This window comes from Acanthopagrus latus, chromosome 19, assembly GCF_904848185.1.
Source record: "Acanthopagrus latus isolate v.2019 chromosome 19, fAcaLat1.1, whole genome shotgun sequence".
NCBI classification, from domain to species: domain Eukaryota; kingdom Metazoa; phylum Chordata; class Actinopteri; order Spariformes; family Sparidae; genus Acanthopagrus; species Acanthopagrus latus.
In genome coordinates, this window is record NC_051057.1 from 13,980,869 (window position 1) to 14,008,743 (window position 27,875).

General features: G+C 41.3%; 2 protein-coding genes across 7 annotated transcripts in view; both read left to right on the forward strand.

Moving 5' to 3' along the window:
* The first annotated feature begins 269 nt into the window (after positions 1 to 269).
* On the forward strand, positions 270 to 20,934 carry cpa6 (carboxypeptidase A6). Of its 3 annotated transcripts, XM_037078374.1 has the most exons (11): positions 270 to 617; positions 3,977 to 4,052; positions 12,040 to 12,164; positions 14,352 to 14,466; positions 15,020 to 15,121; positions 15,210 to 15,314; positions 16,435 to 16,545; positions 16,991 to 17,081; positions 18,351 to 18,553; positions 18,730 to 18,814; positions 19,700 to 20,934. In XM_037078374.1, exons 1-11 carry the CDS (start codon positions 508 to 510, stop codon positions 19,912 to 19,914), a joined length of 1,338 nt encoding a protein of 445 aa, XP_036934269.1. In that variant the 5' UTR covers positions 270 to 507; the 3' UTR covers positions 19,915 to 20,934. The 3 variants fall into 3 exon arrangements, with proteins under 3 accessions (XP_036934269.1, XP_036934270.1, XP_036934272.1); XM_037078375.1 differs by lacking the exons at positions 270 to 617; positions 3,977 to 4,052 and adding an exon at positions 9,132 to 9,257; XM_037078377.1 differs by lacking the exons at positions 270 to 617; positions 3,977 to 4,052 and adding an exon at positions 11,760 to 11,804.
* Positions 20,935 to 22,452: 1,518 nt separating this feature from the next.
* Positions 22,453 to 27,875, forward strand: part of arfgef1 (ADP-ribosylation factor guanine nucleotide-exchange factor 1 (brefeldin A-inhibited)) — a 52,548-nt gene continuing 47,125 nt past the window's right edge. For 2 of the 4 annotated variants that reach the window (XM_037078588.1, XM_037078587.1), the window contains exon 1: positions 22,454 to 22,811. In XM_037078588.1, the coding sequence (XP_036934483.1) occupies positions 22,688 to 22,811 (124 nt within the window). In that variant the 5' untranslated portion in view covers positions 22,454 to 22,687. Of the gene's footprint in view, positions 22,812 to 27,875 lie in introns of all 4 variants that reach the window. The other 2 variants (XM_037078586.1, XM_037078585.1) reach the window with 2 other exon arrangements.

Below are 27,875 nucleotides of genomic sequence, written 5' to 3' on the forward strand. Positions count from 1 at the left end.
CAAGTGATAAAGATGATACTTGATACACTTCAGGACTTTGTGCATCCCTTCAGATGTGGAGAAACACATGACGTGACATTTTAAAATTCACTCTTTTGGTTACACACACACACACACACACACACACACACACACACACACACACACACACACACACACACACACACAGAGTGCGCACCAGTGATCGGGGATCCAGTTACCAACTTCGCCGACACCGACCCACGTGACTCGGGTCCTCCTCACTTTAAAAACGAGCCGCTACCCTGCAATTTCCCTCCAGAGCTTCAAAGAGGTGGTAAATGCTTCCCCTGTGCCAGATGACCGACTTTCGCACCTTTTGCACCTTCTGTGTCAGAGGGAGGGAGAGAGAGCGCGGCGCGACTGGAGTGGCCACTTCCCTGCCAATCTGCTGATGGTGCGCCGGCTCCGAGTCCTTTGAGCCGAACCGCACTTCTGTCCTGATCGATCGGCGCGTATCCTGCCTGTCTCTGACCTGCCCGGACGAGGATGGACCACGGGAGCGCATTTCGCGCCTCCGTTTTACTGGCTTGTGTGATAATCTGCAGCAGCGTGCTATGTCCCGTCGGTGCCTATCTGTACAACAACCGCTACGCTGGGTGAGTAAAGACCCCCTCCTGCCCATTCAGGCTCATTTGTGAGCCCCTCGAAGCGCACAGAGAGAGGAGAAGTTTCCTGCAGACTCCACATGAAGAGACGGGCTTTATCTCGTGTTGAGAGAAGGAACAAAGAAAGTCTTTTTGCTCACCACCTTCTCCATCCAGTTCGAGACATAATATAATGCTTTTAGTCTGTGTCTGATGGCAGTTTGGATAAGACTGCATCAGAGAGAGAGCGAGAGAGAGGGAAACACTCAGATGGCTCAGGATAGGCTCAGACGGGGATGCTTGCAGCAACAGCAGCCTGTCAAACTGCTCCAAGTATTCATTTCAGAAATTATAGCCGTGGGATGGCAGTGACTACTAAGTCTGTTTCGTGTAGCCATGTGCTTCTATAATCACAAGACAGAGCGCAATTTGTCATAACAGTCATTTTTGTCCTGGCATGGCAGTCTGTCTGCGTGTTTATGAGGCTGGATGTGGGGCGCTCCTCTCCTTGATGTATGGACAAATAGCCGGTCTGCCATGAGGCCATCGGGAGCTGAGCATGTACAGTCATTTGGGTAAACATACAGTGGCCATGGAAGGCATGACTGGGGCATGTACGGGTTTATGGTCTGTTTTTTAAAAAGAGCCTTTAGTGTAGGCAGACCACCTCTGCTGGAAACCCCCCCCTACCTCCCTGTGTCTCAAATAACATACGCGTTGGATATACTCCAAAAGTTGTGGACTCACACCACTTCTGATTTGGCACCGAAATCCCGATATGTAGCGTGACGGGAGGGGAGGTTTGTCTCAGAAACCAGGGGAGTGGTGGATGTTGTTCTGCTTTGCCCCACAATGAGCTTTTTACAGATATATTTACAATATTAGTGAGGTAATAAACATAACTGAACAAACAAGCGGTTCTCAGAGGGAAATAAGGTTCCTCAGAACACTGTTTTAAGGTAGAAAGGTGGCAGGGTCCGCCACATATAAACAAAGTAAAACATGAACTTGTGTTCAGTTTCTATAGTTTATTCAGTCATGAAGACAAAGAGCGTTTGCTTATTTTGTTAGTATAGGCTTAAAAATCCAGTTGTTGTAGATCTTTCTCTTAAAATGTCTTGCCAGAACATTACATGATGCACCTTTAACAGAGCATCTTGGCGTTACTGAATATTGGAAATGGAGAAATGATGGTGGTACTGTGTTTCAGTATCAAGACAGTCAACGTCTGCAAGCGCTGGATCTTAAAAGCAAAATTGCTTCCATCCCAGAGAGAGAGAGCACTGCTGTGGGAATCAACAGACTGACAACTTAAGGACAGCTTTACCTCTCAAAGCCCCACAGCTGGTAGACGCGAAAGCAAAAGGCCTCTGCCCGGCCAGCGCTGCAGCAAAAACAGTCCGTCATCGACGAAAGATGAAGAGAAGGATCATTTTTGGACTAGAGTGGAGCTCTGGGGTGCCACTTAGTTTCTCCGAGACCGGTGAAAACAAAAAACAGCAGCCTGACTAAATCACATATTTCTCTGATGTTTCAGACAGAGAGAATAAACTATAATAACAGAACATGCTTCAAGGTTGTTTTTTGAAGTTTGAGAATCAGTCCGTCTGCCTTAGTTTCAGTCAGTTCCCCCCGAATATTACCGACCACCTGTTCGCTTTGAAGTCCGTCTTCTGTCGAATCAGGCCGTTTCCTGGCAGCGTGTTGTTGTGGTCGCTGAAATGGGGTGGCCGTTCATGTGGGACACCCCGGGACCCTTTTGTTCCCTCAGACCTCAGAGTGGCCCACTGCCACCTTTGTTTAGGGGGGCCCAGCTTCCTGTGTGGCACATTGTAAAAAAATAAAAAAATAAATAAAAAAGGCTCTTTGAAATAAGTGAAACGGTAGAGAGGAAGAAAGAGGTTTTAAAGACATGAACGGATGAAAGTGGACACGTATGTGACCTGGCAGGTGACTCGGCAGACACAGAGACTGTAATGAATTACTGTCAGCATGTTAGCTTTAACCTCAAGAAAGTGTGATCTGCAGAGCAAGAGCAATGATGTGTTAGAGTCATGGTGAGGATATAAAGAGTGTCTTTGTTTGGGAGCAAGTCGATATGAAAGATGTGGTTTGCGGATTGAGTGCGACAGGCTCGAGCTTCTTTATCTGCTGCCTGTTTTTGTTTCAGTGAGTGCCAAGACCAGTGTGAGCTGAATAACATTAGTGTCTAATGAGTGAAATATTGAATTATAACTCAATTCTATCTAAAAAAAATTTAAAACAATTACATGAACTTTTTTTTTTTTTCCGCTGTTGACTAACATGAAATTCTTCTCAATTCTTGATGAACATAATTCTATGAAGTTGTCAAAACCAGCAAAGTTCAGCCAAGAATGAATCTCCAGTCACCTCCATGCCGGCAGAAAAGTTAGGGGGAGTTTTGTAGTCCACAAAACATTTCTTAAACAACTGAAGTCGATGGGACACAATAGCGTCGTACGGTTTGTTTTGTGTAATCCCAGTTGCTAAGCTAAAAGCATTAGCAGCGCCGCCCGCCCTGTTGGAAGAGTGTGCGTCCATTCGACACATGTCGAGGGTGTAAATTACATATTTTTAAATCATGCCTTGATCTCTGGGTTTTTCAGAGACTTTGATTACACCAGGTGATCTGGATGAAGCTTTTACATCCGCCATCTACTTTCAGTTGTTTACAAGAATGATGCAACGCTCCTTTCCTGTGACGCTCCAACAATGTTTTGTGCACAAACTACAAAACTTCACCTCACTTTCCAATCAGAGCGAGAGTGCGTAAATAACGACTGAAAGTTCTCCCCTCATTTAAAGCTTCATCTTGTCCTGAATTTCAACCACATAAACAATAAGGGATGACCAGTGAAACACCTTGTGCGGTATTTCAACCTTCACGTTGCAGTATTACATTCACGTGTGATTCATTTCCTGTGTATTAACGCCACGCGCAGACATGACACGTCCTCCGCTGTTGATGTGTCAACAGTATCAGAATGTGAAACAGCTTCTGCTACTGTATCTGCCAAAGAACAGTTCCAGGTGCCGCCAATGAAACATAATCCCATAATGACGCCTCGCGCAGATTGTCTGACTGGGGTTTGACCCTGTCATCTATAGGATCGAGGAACCACCCATTTCAGCATCAAACGTCTGCTATTATAAGTGTCGCCTTCAATCAGCACAAAAGGAGGTTTCATTACCTGTGACTTCATCGACCCAAATGTTTTGGAGATTTGAAAATGGATCCCTGCACTGTGGCGGTGAATTTTAGCACTGTAATAAACCCCTTTAAGGCACTTTGATCCTTGTTGTAAACTGACACTGAGAGGAGCTCTGTTGTTTTTTTGTTTTTTTTGCAGTGATCAAGTCTTCAGGATAACTCCGAGCAATGACGAGGAGGTCCAAGCGCTCAAGAATATTCTGGGACATATGAAGGTTGGCTCATAATTCTTCATTTTTCTTTCTGTTTTTATTGTCATCGAAGCCTCTTTTTTTTTTTTTTTTAACTTCTCCGACCGATGTATTCAAATGAAAATATCTGTTATTATTCTCTTCACATCAACCTATAATTCCCCAGCGGTCTGTCTGTGACACTTGAACAGACAGAGTGAAGCGTGACGGCGGTGGTAAAGAGGGGGTGATGTGACAGGAGGCTGGTGGACAGCGATAGGCAGGGCCGAGCAGCCGAGTGCGGTCATCCGTCACAGTCAGGACATATTCCCCCCATCTGAGCGACCGAGATACAGTTGATAGGATGCTCTTGTATTTCATTTCAGTGAGAACCCCCCCGGAGAGAGAAGAATGGGAGGAAAATACAAAACATTTCTCCATAATGATGCGGAGTGTTTGGAAATTATATGAACATGTGTTTCAAAGATATCTAAATTAGCGGGGGAACCCTGGAGGACACGAAGGCCTTGCCTCTTTTTCCCCAAACACATTTGGGAGTGATTACCGATCAGCCTCAGGAGCGTGGATGACCTTCCTCTGCACATTGTTTTGGTTTGCAAATACATAGCGAGGATTGTTTGTAAAGCATTAAAAGCATGATGCAATTATAGACTTGCTCTGCAAATAGTCGAGGACCCACTTTGAATAATTGATTGAACAGTTGATTCATTTAAAAGGGTTAGCTCTGCCAGGTTTATTATTCCCCTGCAGATGAATGGTGCATTTGGAGTGTTTATGAAATACCAGAGCATATTTGTGAATATCAGTTTTTTTGCCAGCGAGCCTTTTCCATTAATAACCAGTCCTAGTTGAATGGATCTGACTTTTGATGAAAATTGATCTCAGTGAGAAAATATGTAACAAACAGAAATGATTCAGAGATTTTATTGGTAAATCACTTCAATAATACGCCCTAATGGAGTGATGAACATATATATATATATATATATATATATATATATATATATATATATATATATATATATATATATATATATATATATATATATATATATATGTATATATATATATATATGTATATATATATATATATATATATATATATATATATATATATATATATATATATATATATATATATATATATATATATATATATATATAAGTAAAAGTACATTATACACAAATTTACAAGTATGTACTGTCTAGTGTGGGTTGACTGATTACTGGGTCATATATTCAGTATTTTTCTGATTATTGAATTATGTATTTTTTTTTATATGATTGCAGACAAAATAAACTGATTTGAAACTTGATACACTGGCTCTGACACAGACTGCAATCTGCAAAGTAACTCGTAACTAAAGGTACTGAATAATGTCGTGGATGAAAAATTACAATATTTGCCTCCAAATCTAGTGCAGAGGAAGTCTAAAGTAGCAGAAAATGAAAGTGTACTTGTACTTGTTATATTTAATTTAAATAGTTGTTTTGGGAGGTGATGTGTCATTTGAACATATTGCTTCTCTATCTGTTTTTGTTTTGTTTGTTTTTTCAACAACTGCCAAGATTTGTATTCTACAACTTTTAAACCTAAAAATTCCAAAGCTGAGTTCATTATTTTTAGACTTTGGATTTAAAATTTGCTGAATGGATAAAGAACATATGATTTCTTCAGAACTGCAAACGTGGCATTTTGAGGATGGTTTTGAGACAAAAAACTTAGATCTTATGTTTAAAAATGAAAAGGAAATGTTTTTTGTCTGCTAAAATAATCTCAACACAAAGCCTGCTCACAAGCATTTGCAGTGATTTCATTTTGCAATCTCACAGCCTATTTGTTGTTTTTTTATTAGCATCTCACACTATTTTGTCCGATCTCTCTCCAAGAAAGTTTCCTGTTTCTAATTAGCTCTTTCAAAGCTTGTTTTAGTTCGATTTAAGTTAGATTTACGGAGTTTTTGTGGATGTGTTTACATTCAGGGCAAAAGGCTACATGATTGTTCAGTTAAATATATAAAAAAAATACATGAAAAATCCAATGAAAGTATTTTCAAGACTTTCTTGTGGAGGGTTGTGGAGATTTCAGTGTCAGAATTTCTCCAGCCATGTGGCAGCGTGGCTTTTTTTGAGTCCAGTTTGGTCTGTTTGGGTTGTGTTTGTGCAGCCAGATACCTCATCTGCATACATGAAATCTGTTTAAGTTTCAGGTCAGCCTGTCATTTAGTCGTCCAGAACCAATACAGCGGAGAAAGAACAGAGGAGGGCAAAAGAGGGTTCAGTAAATGTTTGTGATTTGCGGTCAGGGAGAACAGAACACAGCCAGGCCGCTGGTCAGGACCTAGCCGGAGTTTTATGTATGTAAGGGCAGCGGACACGGTGCTCCAAGGCCGGCCGAGGCAGTGGCACTGCACTGTTTGGACAGCTGTGGACTTAGCTGTGTTTTCAGTGGCTTAGCCACAGTGCCATGCCTCCAGTGCCAGAGTCAAACCTTTCAGCCCCCAGGCGAGGCGTGAGGTCAAATAATAAACAACCGCCGTGCACTACAGAATGCAGAATCAAGAATCAGATCCATCAGCACCAAAATTACACATTTCTCCGCGTCATGATGCAGGATTTGTACATTTCGTTTGGTTTTGCTCGATGGCTGACAACATTTAAGTTATACTGACAAAATATTTCACGTTTGCTGGTCCAAACACCTGGTGGCATGTGTGTCATTTCCAATAAAAAAGTCCTCTGGGAGATGAATTGCTCTGCATGTCCAGAAGCAGCAACAGTTTAGGGTAAACTGAAGTTGGGGTTGACTAGTAATGATATTTGGGAACGATATTCATTTGCAGGGGGAAAAAAATCATGTTTTTGTGTCAACCAGTGATGAAATAAAACTTAAATACAGTTTACTCAAGTTATGTACTTTACTTGAGTATTTCCATTTCATGCGGCTTTGTACTTCCTCTCCAGTAAATTTATATTTGATCAATTTAATTTGTTGTTACAGTGCAGATTCAGGTAATTCATTGTTTATAGGCTGTTTATTGTATAGTGTTACCAATCAGATAGTGTTGTGGGCGGGACCTTGTGTGACAGGATGTCCCATCACAGCCAAAGTACAGCCACGTTTATTTCATCTGCAATCTGATGGAAAAAAACAGAAATACTCGGTCAGCACTCAATATCGGACGGGGCAGATAATCGATCAACCCCTAGTCCCTAATATTTATCATATTCTGTATTGAACTTCAGTATCTCTTTGACTCCGGTTTAAAGTAAGAAATCAGACCTACTGTACATTCAGAGTGAATTTCAGTGCAGCCATGGAAGGTACTAGTGGTAAGAGAAACCCAAGAAGACAGAGAAGAAACACAGAGGTCCAACAGGAGACGCAGCTTGATGACATGACAAACATGTCCAAGGAGGTTGAGCCTTCATTTCCACTCCAGCGTCCTCCTCCACAAGAGAACACGAGGTGTATGCTGAAGGACACTGAGTCCAGGCTCACACTATGTGGATCTAATGGGAAAGTCAACTTGGTCACCCACGTGGAGACGCTGGCATTAATACTCAGTCAGCTCCAAGAAGATAAAAAGTGGAGCCATGAGAGGGAGCTGATGGAGAAGGAGATTTGAGCCCTGAGAGCACAGCTGGCTGGTGCTCATGCCAAAGTCCACTCCTCAGGAGAGATCAACGATATGAAATCACAGCTCACTGTGCTCCGTGAGTCACTGTGGAAAAATGACCATGACCTCAAGCAGCAAACGTCCATCAGCAAAGACCTTCAACGTCAAACTGGACAAAATGAAGGCAGAGAAAGAGGATCTGAGATTACAACTCAGAACTCTCTCTGAGCCGCCGTGGACCACTCAAGCTGACCTTGAGCAGCAGACCTCTGAGAGCAAGGCCGAACAGCAAGATCTTGTGTTTGAGAAGGCTCAAGCTCAGAAGCTGCAAAAGAAACTACGTATGATGGAGGAAGCTCTTCTTAAACAAAAAGAAGAGGCTTCCCATCAGGCCCAGCGGGAGCAGTACGAATCTGAGACCAGGAAGATGGCTTCTGCCCTGAAAAAGGCAAAGTCTCTGCTTGAGACTGAGCGCCTCCGCTTGCAACAGGAGAAATCCTCCCTGCTGCCAGATATGGAGAAGTCAAAAGCTCCTTACGTGGCTCAGCTGGACTGACAGAAACTTGAGAACATCACCCTTGTGGTAGCTCTGAAACAGGCTGAGCAGCCACTGGAGAACCACCACTGGGTCAGAAGGCAAAGCCATCCATCCAGCAGCTCCGGAAAGCTCCAATGCTTCCCAGCAACACAAAACTGAGGTGGCTGATCTGCCCTGAAAAAGGCAGAAGTTCTGGAGAGCCTCCACTTGCAACAGGAGAGAGAGAGAACATGCAATAACAAGCTGTGAGAGCCACTGTGATCGATCGGAGTCTGACCTGCAGGACCGATTTGCCTTTTAGGTAAAACAAGGTTAAAGTCAACTTTACCTCACCTGTTCGACTGACAGGTGAACTCTGGGCAGCCTAGAAAAGAAACACAAAAGCTCCTGAATGCACCCAGTAAAGCAAATACTTCACCAACGTTATGCATTGTCCGGATAAGATATTTGGATTTTCACAAAAAGTTAATAGTTACATTTGTGCATTGTCACTACTTCAGCTCCTGATTGACGGTACCTGAAATGAAACATAATATAATACCTTGTTATACTTGTAGAGCTTGTCAGTGGCCATAAGGGGTCCTATTCTACTTGGATCCCACTCTAGGGCTGCAACTTATTCCATCAATAAATCCCTTAGTCTACAAAATACCGAGAAGTGTCAGTGCCGATTTCCTAAAAAAAAAACAAAAAAAAACTGAGGTGATAGTTTCTGATTTCTTGCTGCAAACACTCCAAAACCCAAAAGCTTTCAGCTGAAAGTAGGAGGACGGTGAATCGAATCACTGATCTGATCATTCCAGAGGATAAACTGAAATAAACAGAAATCTCCACAGGCCCCGTGTTGCTGGAGGGGAGCAGTGACACAGTATCTTTGACTCTGTCTCTTTCTTGCATCACAGAGGATTCGTCTGAGATATTCCAGACATTAAATCTGTGAAACAGATGTACTGGTATCTTCGTTAAATCACCACCGCCGCTGTCATTGCGTCCTATGATTTATTTCACTATGGAGGAGTTTCACCATTGTCTATGATGACATCATCTGAGCAGTCTTTCACGCTGTTGGGGGTGAGACATGCTGTTCTTTGTCTTGATGAAATACAACAATTAAACTGAGTTATACGTGTTACATTTTTGAGCGGGCTGGATTTCCTCTTTAATCAGTTCATCCTCACGTCTTACTGAATACATGACAGATGACCCTACACTGTAAATACTTTGAAAAACAATCAAAGACACCGATTACCTTAAAATGACCAAGTAAAGTAAGATGATGATTTTGAATTGCTTGTACAACTTAAATGTAAGACTCTACTTTACCTGGTCATTTTAAGGTAATTACTGACTTTTTTAAAAAGGAGTTAAAGTAAAAGTCACGTTAAGAAATGTTCAGTGTATTTGTATTTGCTGTTTCCTGACTTCTTCAAACTGGAGTAAACTTTACAGTGTGAACATGTTTTTCTCTCAGCCTGAGCGTCCAATACATATAAAGCAGGAGCTAGCAGCTAGCTTACCAGCTGTCTCGAGGACTGGAAACTTCTTGGTGTCTCTGCTACAGCTGAAGCCAAGAAATAAATACAGTCGCCCAGAACTTGTTCTTTTTGCACAGATTAAACCAAAAAGTGTTGGTTAGCAAGCACCAGAGGTGTTAGTGGGCGAACTTTGTTACTTTTGGACGAAGGCGGGCTAGCTGTTTCCGCCTGTTTGCAGTTATGCTAAGCTAAGCTAAATGTGTAGCCACTGGCTGCAGATGCATATTCACTCTGTATTGGGGTGATGTCATATTCTCATCTGACTCTCAAGACAGTGACCTATTTAGGCCACAGAAAATACTCGCTAACAACTGTGTTTATCTTTGGGGGACATGTTTTCTTTTACTTGACTGTTTATAAGTCAAGTTACAGCTTCGCCTCATCTGCCCTAAGGAAAGCCAGCGTTTTTTTTGTTTTTTTTTTATTGAACTATAACTTTTCCTTTCTTGTCCTGCCCACGCCAGTCTTACATCAACCAAAACAACCCAAATTCAATTTATAGATGCCCTGTACACACAGACACACACACACAAAATAGAAAAAAAAAAACACATAAAAAAAATCAGGAGACAGAAGATTTATAAAGCAGACAAAGAATGCATCTTTCAGGCTCATAAATCCAGCCATAAAATTTCAAAATGAGAGGACTGTTCGTGCTGAGCTTCGTTATCTGATCAGGGATTATTTATTTAAGTGCCTCTCTGGCCTATGTGTTTTTTGATTTGTTTGGCTAACAGAGGAGCGGCGCAGAAAACATTTGCGGTGCCCAACCACTTGGAAACGCCATAAAAGCGCAGAGCGGGTTTATACTAGAGGGCAACACGCATTCCTGCCCAGGATTTTTTTTCTCCCCCTCTGGCTCTAAACAACGTTAAATTAATCTGGTATGCATTCTGTAAACCATTAAACCAATTGACACATTAACAAGCATGTGTGCCAGCCTGCCTGTCTGTGCTCCAATGCTGTGGAGCAAATGAAAGCCAGGTGAGGACGCTCACTCGCGTCTGCAAAACACAGAAAACACTTGAGGATTCTGTGCAGCGACTACTGTGCGCATCATCTGTAGATCGGCGGTCCCCAGACTCTCTTTCTTTGAGTTTCTCTCTGTCTCCCTGTTATTTTATCAGTTACCCACATGGTGTCTGTGTTTATATAGCCAGTTAGCACAGCCAATGGGCGTCCGTCTCAGCTAAAGCCAACACAACCAGCTATCAGGAGCTTGATAACCGGCGCTGAAGGACATGGATTCCTGTTGCTAATATGAGGTCAAACAGCAGAGAGGGAAGCGGAGGGAGAGTCGCTCGCTGCAGGTCGTTGATGGGGCACGGCAGAGCGTGTTTTTGTCCCATTAAGTCTGTACAGTCATCAGCATTCCCCTGATTCAGTCCATCGCTTGAAGGTAGAGACCGGAGGAATGTTGAACTGTCCTGGTCATACCGAAAACAGTTCAGGTCATGATCACCAAATGTCTGGGGCTGTTTTAAACACTTAGGTCAGATAAGGAGGCCGTTCTTTTTCTGAAAGGTGTGGGTTTTAAAAACCTTAAGCTGAGTTGGTTCAGTTTAGTTTAGTTGACAGTATGAAAAGGCCAGACATAAGGAGATTACCCACATCTATGATGCAGATGTAGGTGATGAGAAAGTCCAAAACAAAAGTAAAGCCGATACAGACCTGGTTAAATTCAGTATTTTTGATAACACAAACATGGAAGAATTCAATACTGTACGTAAGCAAATGCACAAAAACAACAATTTTCATTCCGATGCAACCCGTAGTCATTATAAAATTCAGTATTACTGGAATCGGTTGCATTCATTAAGTCACAACAGACCACCAACTTAGTTTGTGGTGCCACAGTAAAAAAAATATTAAAACTGGAACGGCCCAGCAGTCCCATTTGATTCTACCAGTGTAGTCTAATATCAAATAAACCATATTTCAGTCTGCTAGATCTAAAATTTAAATTTGGATCCACATATAGAGACCAGCCACCTAAATACGCCTGATGTTTGTCATCAGGATCATGCGTAACTCCCTGACAAATGAATGAAAATCTTGAAAAATGGATAGGATTGAGCCTGAGGTGAGCCTATGTGCCTATATTAGTATCATGCATCAATTCATAAATTCACACAAAGTCAGATAGAGAAAGGATCAATGTTGGATAGCTAATGCATGTGTTTTTTTGCTAGCAATTTGAAGAAATATTTTCATACATATATTTATTACTTATTCAATCAATAGCAGGTTAGCCACATGTTTTCCATGAATACAGGTGTTTAACCTAATCTAACGTGTTTGTCCTTTTCTTCTTGTAGGTGGACCTCTGGCAGCCCAACACCGCCTCACTAATCTGTAAAAATGCCACGGTGGACGTCCACGTGAAACGCAACGACACGCGGGGTTTACATGCCCGCTTAAAGCAGCAGCGTATTAATTACGGGTAAGACTGCAGTGACCACCAGCCGAAACGTCATGGACGCACCACAGTTGGCACACACGCTGCCTCGCACATCTTGCAATCTCGTTAGGAGAGCCTCAACACCCCGAGACACATGTGTTATTCAAAGGCCGTTGCAATAACACAGCTTTCCCCAACCCGGGTGTATGATTTGCACATGCAGAGTCTGCCTTAGTTTGCATGCAAAGGGCCTTCCCTCAGAGCCGGGACGCACACAAACACACACCCGGTACATCAGAGCTCCTCTTCCCAATCTGCTCCCAAAAGCAGCCCTTTCATCTCTCTGCCCCCATCCCTCCTCAAAATTAACGTTGAAATGATGGAGGTTTATCAAAGCAGCCGCGCCCAGAAAGAATTCCATTGTCATCACGGTCCTGAGGGAGGAATCGCAGATCTGAGGACGAGGGTTTTTTTTTTTCCTGCTCTGTGTTGATTGACCGAGAGAATGATTTAAACGTCCGGGGACAGTCGTCTGTAGGTGGTTTGGGTGTCAAAGATCTCATTTTATTTTCAGGGACGTAATCCATGTTTTTTTTTAGTTTTATCGAGGAAGTTATGTTTAGAAATGGACCTCATGAGGAAGTGTACTTCTGGCTGCCCACATAAGCTGCTATAAAGTACACACCCTCTGTTTCAGGTTGGAGTGGGAAGTGAAGAAGTTAGGAGGCATCGGTTCTGATCAGACCCGAGAGCGGGCTATAAATAGATAGTGACAATGATAATCATCGTTGTGGCTTAACATGTTTCAGCAGTGGTGTGATCAGTATCAACAGGGTGAGTGCTGGTGTAGAAAACCGGTTTGGATTCTGGAAAACGAGGAGATGAGTGAGCGCGGTTACGTAATTGGTGTTAGGAATGAGTCAACAATAAATCCAGAACCCCTGATCCGCCACTTCATACCAGCTCTTATCACCCATCAGATATATGATGTACTTCACATACTGTAACAGATGATTAAATGGAAATATCTGCAAACCTGTCACTTGTCAAAAGGAACTTTTACGTACACACTCTCTAAACCCTCTAAGAAACCACAAGAAATGTAACATTAATGGAAATTTAGTTGCAGCTTCAACACAATCCCAATCTGCAGTTATTTTAAATGCTGTTTACAGGTTTTCACGAAAGCTAGGGGCACTGCACTCCAATCAACCATATCTGTGAGGGTTTGTAAATTGTAGCTAGAGTGAAGACTTTTTTGATGACCAGATAGTAGTGATTGGTTATCTATAAGAAGTGTAACAACATTTAGGTCGCCATGTTGGCAAAACACACTTGTAATGTGACCAAAGTTTCACATGTGTGTCTCTCTCGCGTGTTTCTGTTAGTCGCATTGGTCATCTTTCAAAAGTAGCTGCACTTGTGTTTACAGCTTTTCAGATGTTAACATTTGTTGCTTTTTTGGCATGTAATGTATAGCATTGGACTTTTTTTTTTTTTGGAAAACCACCTCATCATCATACCTCACCTACCTCATCATATTAGACTTAGTTTTAGATTTTTTAGTATTTACAGTTCTTGCGATACCCAGAAAATTGCTTGATTATTGTTGAATAACATTAATTAGAACGTCAGGCATGATGGTTTATTATTACATTTGCCTTTTTTCTTAACGGTTCACTCAGTCAAGGATAAGTAAGTAAGCGAGGATATTGTAATAACATTAATAAATTGTAAATGTATGGTCAATGAAATGTTATTCGATATTTAACTCTTTACAAACAATGAATATGCTTTAGAAAAGCAATTGTTAAGCAATCGTTTATTGTCAAGTTGCAACTGATGATAAAAAAACTTTGTAAATGGTTAATAAATGGTTTGTAAAGCATTTCAATGTTTTTTTTAACAGTGAAATAAGCATTTACTGAAGTTTAATAAACTAGAAATTTACCATTTGTTAATTATGGTGAGCTACAAAGCAGTATCGTATAAAGTATTGACCAATAAAAACACAGAATTTTCAACTCTGTTTTTGAAAAAGGGGGTACCAATTATGTACAAAAGCAGAAATAATGAAAAGTATCCTGGTATTTAGATAAAGTATTCTTGAGTGAAAACATGCTCCTCAATGACTGCACTCATCTGTTTCAGCCTTACCGCTGAGGTTGTTGCAATAGCTGCTATTATCTCTGATATGTGTCTGTCTGACTTCCTCTCCTCCATCCACAGCGTGTTTATCTCCAATCTACAGAAGGAAATTGAAAAGCAGACGGGATATCGCTCGTCTCGCAAGCGGAGGTCAGAGTCTCAGTATGACTACGAGGTTTACCACTCTCTGGAAGAGGTAGATGTGAAGCCCACCATCTACCCTGCCCGCCTGCCCGCCTGCCCGCCTGTCTCTCACTCTCCTCACTGCTCTCTAATCTGATGCACGCACAGAGTAAACAAACACGCTTCTCCGAGGCGCTCTCAAACTCCCAATTACCCCATTCCACAGGTCTCTCTCCCAGCGCCCCGCGCTCTCTCTCGCACACAGAGACGACACTTCACAGCTTTAGAGTGTTTATTTTCCCAAACTCGGATCAGGCTCCTGCCTCATGAATCTGCCAGGCCCTATGAGGCAGCATGAATTCAACACACACAAATCTTTAGTACTGTGAGCTTTGATCCCCTCCTTCACTAAAAAAAAAAAAACACATACTAAATATGCATGCATATGTGTGCCTGGACAGTAGCCTACATGCATAAATATATCTTTTCATTCAAGCTTTGGAATTACTTTCAGTGGCCTAAAAAGAAAAATCACATTAAATCAATCATGATCTTTTTCCCTGTTTTGTTTGCAAACAAGGCCTTGAATAACATTTTTCTCTTCTACATCATTTTCCCTTCTCAAGATCCAGAGCTGGATGTTTGAGATGAACAGAACTCAGTCCCACCTGGTCGACATGTTCTCCATCGGGAAGTCGTACGAGGGGAGGCCACTTTACGTGCTTCAGGTAGGAGAGAGAGCACGAGACACACGCGAGAATAAAGCGACATGCAGGCTGCGGCAGCACTCGAAATATCCTGCTTGTCTCCTGTCAGATAGGAAAGAGAAGTCGCCATCAGAAGAAAGCCGTGTGGATCGACTGCGGCGTCCACGCCAGAGAGTGGATAGGACCTGCCTTCTGCCAGTGGTTCGTCAAAGAGGTAGTGTTGTTATTGTGTCCTGTGATATTGAGCCACTGTTTGATCACAGTGTTTCCATAGCAGTCTGTAATGATTGGTCTCTCAAAACCAACATCTGTTCACATCTGTCACGTGCAGTTACGGAAATACTTAAGAACACCCTTTATCGTTCAGATGTTGAGCATAACCCAGACGTTTACACAAGTTCCATCATGCCCTTAAAGTCGTGGCTAGAAGACCAGAGCCCGACATTAACTGCAACAACCTTTAATGACCTTTTTTTTTTTTACTACTGAGATGCCAGATGAGTGTGTGAACGTAAAGATAATGAAAGGAAAGTCTAGATTATATCAAGAGTCACAGCCTGTTTTTTAAGGAATTCTCTCCAGTCATTCTATGTGCACACTTCTTGAAATGACATCTAGTGTGAGACAAAACAAAGAGATTACACTAATTAAATAATTCACTGGGGAATTCTTTAGAGCTGCAACAATCAGCTGATAAGTTGCCTGATATTAAATGAATCACCTACTATTCTGATAAACAATTAATCAGTTTCAAGTTTCTTGAATGTGTTTATTTTCTGGTTTACTAGGTATACTAGATAATTGAGGATGTCGTCTTGGGTTTTGGGAAACACTGATTTACATTTTTTTTCACAATTTTCTGATATTTTATAGACCATCAACTAATCAGTTAATCAAGAAAATAATCAACAGATTTATCGACAGTGAGAACAACCATCCGTTGCAGCTTTAAGATTCCCCACAGAATGAAAAATTAGTGAGAAAGTGAGTCAATTAGAGAAATATCAGCAAGAAACCGAGACAGAAACCACCAAATTTAAGAATATCAAGGGAGGACGTTTGATGTATTGTAATGCAGTAACTCAGGTTGGCCACTGGAGGTCAGGGTGCCATCTTTGTATAAGGCTTAAAGGATATTAACCTCGTGTCTTAGCAGTATTAACCCATTGCCCAGATCTCCTCACTGCAATCCCCATCTATTGTATAGAGTATTAACCTATTGTAGCTGTGTGTAACTGTGACAGTATTCACGCAAAAGGTAACAAACAAATGAATATCTGCATCATCAAACAATACACTGTTTTATAATAAACTGTTTTATGTTGTGATTCGAGGCCATTAACTCATACCAGTACGACTCTGTGACGAGACGACTGCTCAACCAGCTCAACTTCTACATCATGCCCGTCTTCAACGTGGATGGATATCACTTCAGCTGGACCACGGTACTGTAGGTCTTTCTACACAAGACAACACAGTAAAGATCCTGCCTTTAGACATTGTTCTCTGCAATATTCAGGTGCTTTATTTTCTGTATTTCATTCAGGTGCAAGTACATGAATGCAGAATCGTAATAGCGCACAGAATCAGAATATTTTCAAGGCAGTGTTCTAGTATTTTGTGTCCAAGTGGATCAGAATTTTATACAGTAATTGAAAACCTACACAGCAGATAGTCATCAGTGTGTTTTTTGTCTTTAGGCAAGTGTACTTACAGGTAATACAGTGAAAAATGCCCCTCAACTTCTGTCTACATACCTACTTTTAGTAATAAACCAAGCAGAGCTGAATTAGTGACAGATGGATTGTTTTGGAGCTCCATTTGTTCAATGAGCCTGGCAGTCAGTGGACACATGTACACAATGCCAGTGTCTCTGTTTTCCCCCTGTAGGATCGGTTCTGGAGGAAAACGCGGTCCAAAAATCACAAGTTCCACTGCCGGGGAGTGGACGCGAACAGAAACTGGAAAGTGAAATGGTGTGGTGAGTATGAGAACACCAAGCTGAGATACGCACACTTGTCATATTCTGCTGCTGATGTAGTTTTTTTCTGTGTATGAATCAGTGTGAGCCGGGGGAAGAGGTATTTGTGTGGTGACAACAATCTGTGTTTGATGTCGGTTAGTCTCTGGTGGGAGGTGGGAGGATGGGGTTTCTGCTGAATCATCATCACTGCGGGAGCGCTCCGAGAATATAGCAGAGACATTTGTGTTACAGACGGACCTACAGAGATGTGACACAAGTTCAGAGACAGAGGAGAACTCAAGCTTTTGAAGTTTTGAAGCTTTGCCCTTTGCAACAATTTACCCCCCTCTTCCATGTTTCTGCTCCAACAGAGCCCCATCTCTTGTTTAATCAAAGAGAATCGACTTCACAAACAGTTATGGTTCAATACGTAACGATGCGACACGAAGTGACATGACACGATACAAAACGATACGATATGACTCGATACGATACGATTCAATGTGATACGATACGATGCGATACAATATGGTAGATCTTAATTAGCAGCCAACTGATGTTGGTGGTTTTAACCTGTTGTGTTTAAATGGAGGGACTCTAAATTGCCTACATGTATGCCGAAATAACTTAAATAACAGAAAAACCGTAGGTGAGACAAAAAAAGAAAATGAATTATGTGATATTACATTAAAAATACAGCAATAAATTTAAAATGAAATATAAAACTAATAATGATGATAAATGGATAGTAAGAATTACAAATATATAAGTTAACTGTAACTTTAGTGTGGGGTCAGTCGTACAATTCTGTAATGGGAGAATTGATTAAGCTTCACTAATTCTACACACAATTCCTGAAATAACTGAAAACAAATTAGAAGCAACAGCACGTGCAGCCACAAACGTGCTTGTGTGTGTGTGTGTGTGTGTGTGTGTGTGTGTGTGTGTGTGTGTGTGTTGGAGAGAAGGGACCCACTGTCCACAAATAAGCATGTTTGTGCTTGTCAGAGCCACAAACATCACATGAACAGTGACCAGAATGCTTTATTTCCTACTCTTGGCACTGTGTTCAGAGTTTCTGCAAAGCATTTAGGTTTTGGCTTCTGTTATCCTTGGCATCATAATGTGACTGTGGTGAATTCAATCTGTGTATGCATTAGTCTCCCCTGCACAGTATCACTCTTAGTATCCTTACGCCTCCTTTTTTAATTTAAAATTCAGATGTAAAATTTACCAAATCTTTTTTCTGTGTTTATCTATCATGTTTTTTCTTCTTTCCCCCTCCAGAGGAGGGTGCCTCCTCTCATCCCTGTGATGACACATACTGTGGTCCATTTCCTGAGTCTGAACCTGAAGTCAAGGCTGTCGCCAAGTTCTTGCGCAAGCACAAGAAGCGTGTCAAGGCGTACATATCCATCCACGCCTACGCCCAAATGCTGCTGTACCCCTATTCCTACAAGTATGCCACTATTCCCAACTTCAACTGCGTGGTAAGACATCCAAAAGCAAATCTTTATATAGGATAATATTCTTAGCCATCACCTACAGTGGCCTATTGCGTGGTTTTACCGTTCGAGTTACCTAACAGGAACGTCTTTATATTAAAGCCTACTGTAAAGACACATATAGAACCACTGGTGACACGGCCTTGTGTTTCACTGTCTAGGAGTTAGCAGCTCATAATGCAGTGACAGCCCTGTACTCTGCCTATGGAGTGAGGTACAGATATGGACCTGCCTCCACAACTCTGTGTGAGTACTGTTCCACTTTCACTTCTTTGTTCTCTTCCAGCTTTAGACAAATGAAACAGAATTGACAATTTGTCGTGTTGCACCTGTTGTTCTGCGCACTCCTGTCAACCTCATTTGTGGTTTTTACATGTGAAATGGATCCCTATTCGCGCTGTGAAATAGGGAGAAGTTTCCAGTTTCCAATCAATTTAGCCTTGCAGTCAGTGTACTTGAGAGGAAGCCCATGCAGAGATGTAGATGCAACACTGATAAGGATGAAATGCTTTTATGATCAGCTCAAATTGAATCCACTTGGTCTCAGAAGTGAAGAAGACCAAGGATCAAAACAATTTAAAATGCAGGAAACGTACTCATTTCGCAGAAGGGCCCCGATGAGTGTTACACTTTCATATTATCAGATGATTAGATTATACAAGCTGTACTTTAGTGTTGTACTTTCTTTAGGTGGAGCTTATTTTAACTACTGCATATACTGTTTGGCAGTTTAAGATACAACAATGCTGAAGTAGAAAAGGCCACAAAACATTTCTGGCACTCCACAACATAACAGTGTAACAGCATTTTTTAAAGAACTGAAGCAGCTTGGGACTTCTTTTAAAACATTCAAAAAGAAGCAAGAAATACATGAATTGGCTTCATACAGCTCATCCTGCATGATCAAAGTCTCTGGGAGGCCCCAGGATCAGAAACTGATACGAAAAGACGCAAATGTTGCTCTTTTTTAGGCCACAGTCACCTTGTAATGCAAATGTATCTGGTTGACCACTTGTGTTTCAACATGCATTCAACCTCTGGCACTGGCACCAAATTACATTTCGACATGATGATATAAACATTTTGTTCCAAGCTTTTCTAACTCTTTTTTTTTTTCCAACTTTTTTATAGACGTCAGCTCAGGCAGCTCCATCGACTGGGCCTACAGAAACGGGATTCCGTATGCGTTCGCATTTGAGTTGAGGGATACAGGATACTTCGGCTTCCTCCTACCCGAATCCCTGATCAACCCGACCTGCACTGAGACTATGAGGGCAGTGAAAGCCATCGCATCAGGCCTGCTGAAGAAGTGCGAGACAGACAGGGACAGATTTCCATATATATGACCGAACTGCAGCTCCGCCTTCTCAGTTACTTATCTCAACACCTCATATTCCTCTTCGGGATTCAATATTCCTCACAGATATTATCAGGCGATGCGCTGACAAGGACCAGCATAGCATGAATTTTAATTTGCTTTTCTTGTTTTTTGACGTTGTTCACCTTGTTTTCCTTATCATGTGATACGATATGAACTGATAGTTGTGGGGTTTTTTGTGATAATAACCAGAGAACCTATAAGTGGCCAAGCCTTTTTGTATACAATAAGATCCTGCGTACAGTGTCAGACATGATCTTGCAGGGTCAGTGGGTCTTTATGTGTGCCATGCAGTACCTGAGCTTGATCTCTAGCATATGATCCTCTTCACTTTCGGAGAAAATAAATAATGCAGACTCTTCCATAGAATAAGCTTTTTCATGGTCATGTTAGCACTTGTCATGATATAGCAGCACTTTTTTTTTTTAAGAGAAAAACAACTAAGATTTTAATGTCTTCCAAAAATATGTTTTCACACGAACAGTTTTGGATAATATAACCCTAACTCTATTTTTATTCTGATTCCTTTTTATGAAAATGAGTCCTACAAAGTGCCAGATTAGATATTCAACTTTAAAGTTTAATGTATGAATGCCTTTATTACTGCAACATTGTTGGTGTACATGATATGCTATCACCTGACAATCTTTGGTTTGATTCAAATTGAGATGTTTTTCTTGTTAGATGTTAGATTTGAAGACTGAGGTTTGGGAAGAATGACCTGTCACTACAGTATCTCATTGTGTCATTACTCAGGTGTGGATCAATGACAGAGTCAGAAATGTTTACTATTGATGACCTCTGTGCTTAATATAAGATTCTAAGAAATGTCTGACTTGAATAAATGTTGTTATATAACAGAAATGGTTCATGTCGTCACATTAATCTCCCCTCTGTCAGTCAATCAAAGTTCTGTTTTTTTAAATTTTGCTCATATTTTGTACAGGTTTTTGATTAGTATGTTTGGGAATAAACATTATTTAAGTCATGTGCCTTTCAATGTGATCACTCACCTGACCTGTTTAAGTATAAAACTTTTTTTTTTTTTTTCAAACAACCTCCTCGTATTCCTTTCCACTCTGATTCTGCAGCTAGGCTGTTATTTATGGATTCAGAAACGGTGGAGCTGACACATAAGACATCCCAAAGTTAAGGTGAACTCTGCCTCCCACAACTGCCAAATCCGTGCTGTCAAATTGCCAGATTTCCTGGATGTATTTTCTGTTGGACTCTGCTAAAATGTTACCCAAGGCTGCAAAAGTCAGCGCTGCAATACTAAACATGTGGGTACACACAGTCATAGGTGAGGTGAAGCTCTCAGCAAAGTGATGGAGTGATTAATTAAAACAGACATGAACATATTTACAAATAATAATTTTCGCAGTATATGAATATTTAATGTTTCACAAGAAATTGCTGGACATGGTTCACACATTTGTAATCATAGTGTTGTGGATGACGGGAACTTCTTGAATACAAATGTAAGGCTACTCAACCACCAAGACTGAAACCTACCAACAACTAAATCTGAGTAACTAATGTTGTAAGATTATGTTTTTTTTTACTTTATGTTATTAAATAGAAAAATTATGCCAGCCATGGGTTGGAGGAGCAATGGTGAAAAACATTTGTGAGTGATATTAAAAAATCTAATTCCAGGCTGTTGTGTCATATCCTATTGTATCGTATCGTATCGTATCGTATCGTGTTGTATTGTATTGTGTCGTGTCCTGTCCCATGGTATCATTACTGTTTATGAAGTCAATTCTCTTAGATTGAACTAGGGACGGGGCTCTGTTGGAGCAGAAACATATTATATATTTTTTATAGATTTTTATTATTTGTATATTGTGTTTTTCCAACTGTTACTGTGATTTCTTGCATGTTGTATGACTTTAAATATCAATGACAAGGCTGCGAGCAAACACTAAAATTCTTCTGATAGGGCAAAACTTCAAACCTTCAAAAGCTCAAGTTCTCTCTATCTCTCAAGTCATGTCATAAAAAGCCATTCAGTAAACATGAACTACGATCAGAATCAGGTGTGTTTAAATCAATTGGACGAAAAGATGTCCATATTTTGTATTATGACAATTTCAGAATCACAAAAAGGCTTCTTCCAAATGGCTTCAATTACATTCGAACAAACCACTAACATAACTGTACTAACCACTTGTTCATCAATATAAAGGCTTAAGCAAATGCTCTTACATCTCACACATAAGTAGCCCACTGTTTAAAGTGCATACATTCCATGTCTTAGTGTAACATGATTTATTCAGCAAAGAAAGGGACAAAAAAGGGAAATTGTGCACATTTTGAAGCTGGCTTTAATTCATAACATGCATATATTAATGGCGGTTATTTCACATGGAAGTTTAATAAGCTCATGTGGGCTTATACATGTGTGGGGAGAGCTTAGCTGTAAGACTACACTCATGACACCCCTCCTCTCTCTCCCTCTCTCTCTCTCTCTCCCTGCTGCCTCACTGCGGCCGCTCTAAAAAACGTACGTGACGTCGCTTCCTCTCTCCAACATGGCGCAGGAGGCAGGTCGCTAATGGAAATCTGAGGGATTTACCCCACCTTCTGTGTTTATTTATGTTTGTCTGTTAGGGGCTCCGCGGCTGACATTTGTAAAGGGACTACATCTACCGTTCGAGGCGGCTGCAAGCCCTCTCCCCCACCCCACTCCCCCCTCACTGGGACCAGGCACACCTCGCCCCAAATTCCGGTGCGACATGTTTGAGGGCAAAAAGACGAAAAACATGTTCCTGACACGAGCTTTGGAAAAGATCCTGGCCGACAAGGAGGTGAAAAAGGCTCACCACTCACAACTGCGCAAAGCCTGCGAGGTGGCACTCGGTGAGTTGTGTTGTTTCAGCATCACGCTTTTTTTTTCCTTTTTTTTTTTCAGGCTTGTCTTGGACTCATTGATTTAGACACGTCATGCACCCTTTCACTTATTAACCCGGTTGTTCCTTCAACAATGTCGCAGCGTGTTTTCCATTCATTAAATACTGGCTGCTGTGGTTGCCTCGGTGCCTTTTGCTTTTTTTTTTTTTTTTAATTTCAGCAAAAACCTGCGTATTCACTTGACGTGGCAAAGGGCTCCGTGGGAATGATTCCGTATTAAACACGGAAATGGTGCAGGAGGGGTGGGTGTTTGCAACACTGAGCCGATGCTGCGAAACTAGTAGCGATTGTGGGAACAGGCCGGACACCGGGCAGAAAAACAAAGTTGTTAGCGGCTCTGTCTTCCCCCAACACCATGCTAACCCACAGCCACACATCATACATTCGTCAAGTGTCAGCTACATTTAGCGAGGCTGCTTCATTTCGCACGTTTAAACCCCATAAAGGTGAGATGTTTGTGTCTCTTCCTGGTACACAGCAGACGTAGCCGTGTCCGTTCAGTGCAGGGAGTGTTGGAAGACATATTTGTACTTTATTATACCTTTTATTCAGTAGCCAGGATAATCAGTTAATGCTCTTGGCTCTGCTCTTTATTATTCTGTTGTTAAAGAACAAGTGAAGTCGGGAGAGTGATGGCAGACAATGACAGCTGTCACTAGCATCTCTATGCTAGAGCAAAATCAAGATGTCGGAAATGGGAGCCAACGACTTCCGGTTAAAGCTAAAATTAAGTTACGGTGAAAGGACACGTGATGGTGATTAACGTGACAAATACTGTACACACTAAAGTAGAAAAAGTTAATATCTTGTTAAGGTATGAAAATTAGAATTTGCAGACTTTGTCACCATGTCTTTCTCAACAGTAACTCCACTCTGTCAGTCGTTATTGCACAGACGGTCCTTTTATTTTGAAGTCAAGATCAATAAACATCCGCTTTTAGCTGAACTGTTTGATGCAGCTTAACTACACTATTTGTTAGCAGGTGTATTTGTCGAAACACGTCCTTGGGAGGGACTACTTTGAAATAAATATACAATTTTAAAGCAGCTTGGAGATTAAACAAATTCACATAGAGTCATGGTCGTTAAAAACTTTCCCATTTTTTGTTCTCCACATCGGACTTGTTTTAATCTCCTCTGTCTCTTGGAACAAACTGGGTTTTATCCTGCAAGGGGAGTAACATGACACTGCCAGAGAAAACAATGGGTTAGTAGTTGCCATGTTGTGCAGCAGCCAAACATCCTACCTGCTCCGACAGTTGCTTCTTTTATCAACTCATTCAGCTGTTTGGGGGGTTTTGCAATGGCCTTGAAGGCTAAATACACCAACTGTACTGTATTTGTCAAGACTTGCTCTGATGTTTTTTAAAAAGCCAACCACCCACACAAAGTGATATATTCTCCCCCCTCCCATACTTATTGTCTGTAGAGGAACAGAAAATAAAAGCTCTGAGTGGTTTGCCTTCATTGAGTGAGGGAGCTTTTTTTTTTCCTAATGAAGTCAATGAAGCATGAAGTCTTGAATTGATGATGTCATAAGGTGAAATGTGTCCTTTGTAAATTAATCTGTCACACACACGGTGGGTTTTATTGAAAATGAGTCAGAACAAAACCTATGAACCAAAAACATCACCACAGCAACTGACTTGTCATATAGCAGTATTACAGGGCATCAGTGAAATAGTAGAAAAATATCTCTTCGCTGTGCTGATTTTAACTTCACATTGGGACTCAGCTGTACATCAAAAATCAACAAAATGAGATTCTCTGCAATGAGCGTAGCAGCTCTACAGTTGTAGTGCATATCAAAAACGACTGGGTGACCTAGTATACTGAGTGACTTACATAATCCCCCCTAGCTCTTGGGGCTCTGAGACATCTCAGAGAGAGTGCCTGTGCCAGAGTCTCCTCTTTGCTGTCACTGAAAGTTGACACTGTGTAAAACTAGGTATTGTTCGAGTAGTACGTTGCATAATACAAGTTGGTGTTTTTATTTAGATTTTCATATAGATCTACACTCCTGTGTGTGTGTGTGTGTGTGTGTGTGTGTGTAAGTATATAATTGACACCCATTTTGTGTATTGGTTGCAGATATGAGGTAAACGGTTCTGACTAGGCTACCTTTGACAGACAGCCCACCTTCCTTGCTGCTGAACTGACCTTTCTCTTGGATTATCAAAATGTCACTCAGCAGTTTCCCCCCCCTAAAAGAACATCATCTCAATTTCTCACACACTCTAAACTGCAGCGGTGCAAGTCCTGTTATCTTTGGATCACACTGCCTGCTTCTTTCAGAGGAGCTGTCAGGAAGAGGGTAAGACTGACAGTTAACTCACAATATCAAAGGCCCGCAGGCTGTATATGCCCACCACCTCTTGGAAGCCAACATAAAGGCTTTGGTTCATTGTTGTCACACGTTGCCAACTTGATATGATGCTGGCTTTGTGGATGGTCCCATTGTCTGTAAAACCTTAAGGCTTTGGTTCGTTGTTGCCACATGTTGCTAACTTCATGTGATGCTGGCTCTGTGGATGGTCCCATTGTTTGTAAAAAACAAACCTGTCCTCTTCAGCTTGAGAAGTTTATGTGGCTTTGCTGTCATACTGTGAATGTAAAAAGCTAAATCAAGCGTCTCTGTACAAGCTGGCATGCCGAGAGGAGTGAGGACTCATTTCCAGGCTAGTAGTCTCTTAAGGAGATGAGTCCTGCTGAGCCCACTGCTCATTATCTCTGCCCATAAGGTGTATGATCTGAGGGTCACCTGCAGAGGTCACAGCAGCCTGGAAACCTGTTGCTGACGCATTCTTCATGCCTCCCCATTTTTCTTACCTGCAGATGCATATTTTATCAACACACCTGAAGCAGCCACTGGAAAGGGAACTGCCGAAGATTTGTTGAATGTATACTCAGTAACCTTGTTTTGTTGTCATCTAAAATGACAATAGCCGTTAAGTAGCATGGCTACTAGACACAGAACAACAGGGACATCCAGTTGGATAAACCTTAGTCGCCACCCAATTAAATCAATTTATTCATTGGCGTTTAGGTCCTGGAGTGCTCCACCAACTTTTGTGAAAAACATCAGGCTCTCATGGCTTTCTAAATGCTCGATTTTCTTCATCCGAAACGTGTTTACTTCACCTGTTTCATGCTGAGCAGTCAAATCACAGCGCTTTTTTGGGCTGTATGTGAGAGCAGTGTGTGAATTTATGCCAGAAAGTTATGTTTTCGAGCAAGCATTACCGTTGATGTCAACTGGCTTGTCGGCTTGCTTGCTTGCCCAGAGATATTGATGGTTTGAGTGCCTGTGGTGTGTTCCTGATGGTCTTCAGGGTTTGACATTCATTAAATCTGAATGTTTCTGCAACATGGGGTGGTTATGAGAGAAGAAATTACAATAAACCAGGAGCTAGCAGCTATATTGATATGGTTCACTGAACTTTGGCACACTGTAATGGTAATGTTTGCTTTCTTTAATTGATTCGATTAGTCCTCCTGCTCTAAATTCAATGAGATTATCCTTGTGTAAAATGTGAGGTCTGTTGCAGATGGGAAATGCTCTTAAATGTTGTGTGTTTTGTTATCATAGCTTTCCTAGTCTTTGGATGATTCCTGAGCCCCCAAACATTTGGTTAATCAGTTTCAGAATTGTTAACAATTCCCAAGATATGCCATCAGATCGTTCCATTACCTTTATTCCCTCCGTTGATATGCGTTTTCATTTGCAGAGTCCTGTGAATCAGTTGTCTTTGTAATGAAAAATCTGAGTTTAAGATGCAGAATTGAAGTAATTTCCTTTCTTGATCCTCTGCAACATAAGGTAATCATTTAATTATTAAATGTGTTGAAAATGAGCCTTCTTAACCATGTAGAAAGCTAGAAGTTCTTTTGCTTTCAGCATTAAGACATTTTTCCAAACAAATTTAAACCAAAACACAAACCACATTATCTGACAGGTTGAAGTAATGCCATGGCATTCGAGTGGCAAAACATTTCCCCATCCAAGGTCAAAATAACCTTGAATAGAGTTTCTGTAAACACACAAACATCGACAAGACTTTGCAAGCTGCTCTTCTGCACCAGGCTCAAGGCCACTGCCTGCACGGGCTGTTTTTTTCTTAAGAGAAGGCAAATCTGATGGGTAAGCCAATGGGACGAATGTGTCTCCGATCATTAAGGATGGCAAACACGTGCTGCTTCCCCATGATAAGCGGCACCATAGTCACCACATGCTTGCCCATGATAAGCACCAGGCTATAAATGATGCCGTTTGTTAATTAAGGTTTGTACCATGACTCCCTGAAGACCCACACAGCCTTACCAAAAAAGTGCAGCACACTTACTGAATAATAAAAGCTTCAGTGATTTGTGCACTTGACAATCTTTATACCAGCATCCTTCCTGACATAAATTTATCAACCTAGAAGTTAAAGTCATTATGATTTCCATGCGGCGGAGGCACACTAGCGAACCTGCTGATGAAACTGTAAGGCACTGCTCGGGGATGAGAAGGTGTAAAAGAGGGAAGAGGTGGCAGCCATCAGCTACATTTTCATGTCACCTTTTTTTTATAAGGTTGCTGTAAATGTTCTTTGCACTAGATGAGTTATCCTGAGGCTGTCCCACTGTTTGACTTTTAATGGAATCAGATGTACGTGCGCGTATGTGTACACTTCAATTTTAAACTCTTAAACGCGTGAAAGGCATCTTCCACAGTGGAGCTACAAACAAATAGAATCCAGACTAGACGGACTAATCGCTGTCAGAGAAGCCAAAATGCTTTGTGATAACATCTGCCCCTCTCGTCTGTTGTGGGGCTGCAGTTAATGTTTATTTACATTATTTATGAATCTGCTGATAATTAAAGTTTGAGAAAGTAGTGATTAGATTCCTACTTGGAGTTCTCAGCCCAGGATGATATCTAAAAATTGCCTGTTTTGGCCACGTTGAAGTAAAAAACACAAAGAGGCTTCAAAGTTTCTACTCTTGCCTTCGTCATCGACGTCCAAATCG

Bases quoted from the DNA above. Each gene is read 5' to 3' on its own strand.
- cpa6 (XM_037078374.1), top strand. From the start codon at position 508: ATGGACCACGGGAGCGCATTTCGCGCCTCCGTTTTACTGGCTTGTGTG. The intron at 618-3,976 runs GTGAGTAAAGAC...TTTTTTTTGCAG, and splicing joins TACAACAACCGCTACGCTGG to TGATCAAGTCTTCAGGATAA. The intron at 15,315-16,434 runs GTAGTGTTGTTA...TTGTGATTCGAG, and splicing joins GCCAGTGGTTCGTCAAAGAG to GCCATTAACTCATACCAGTA.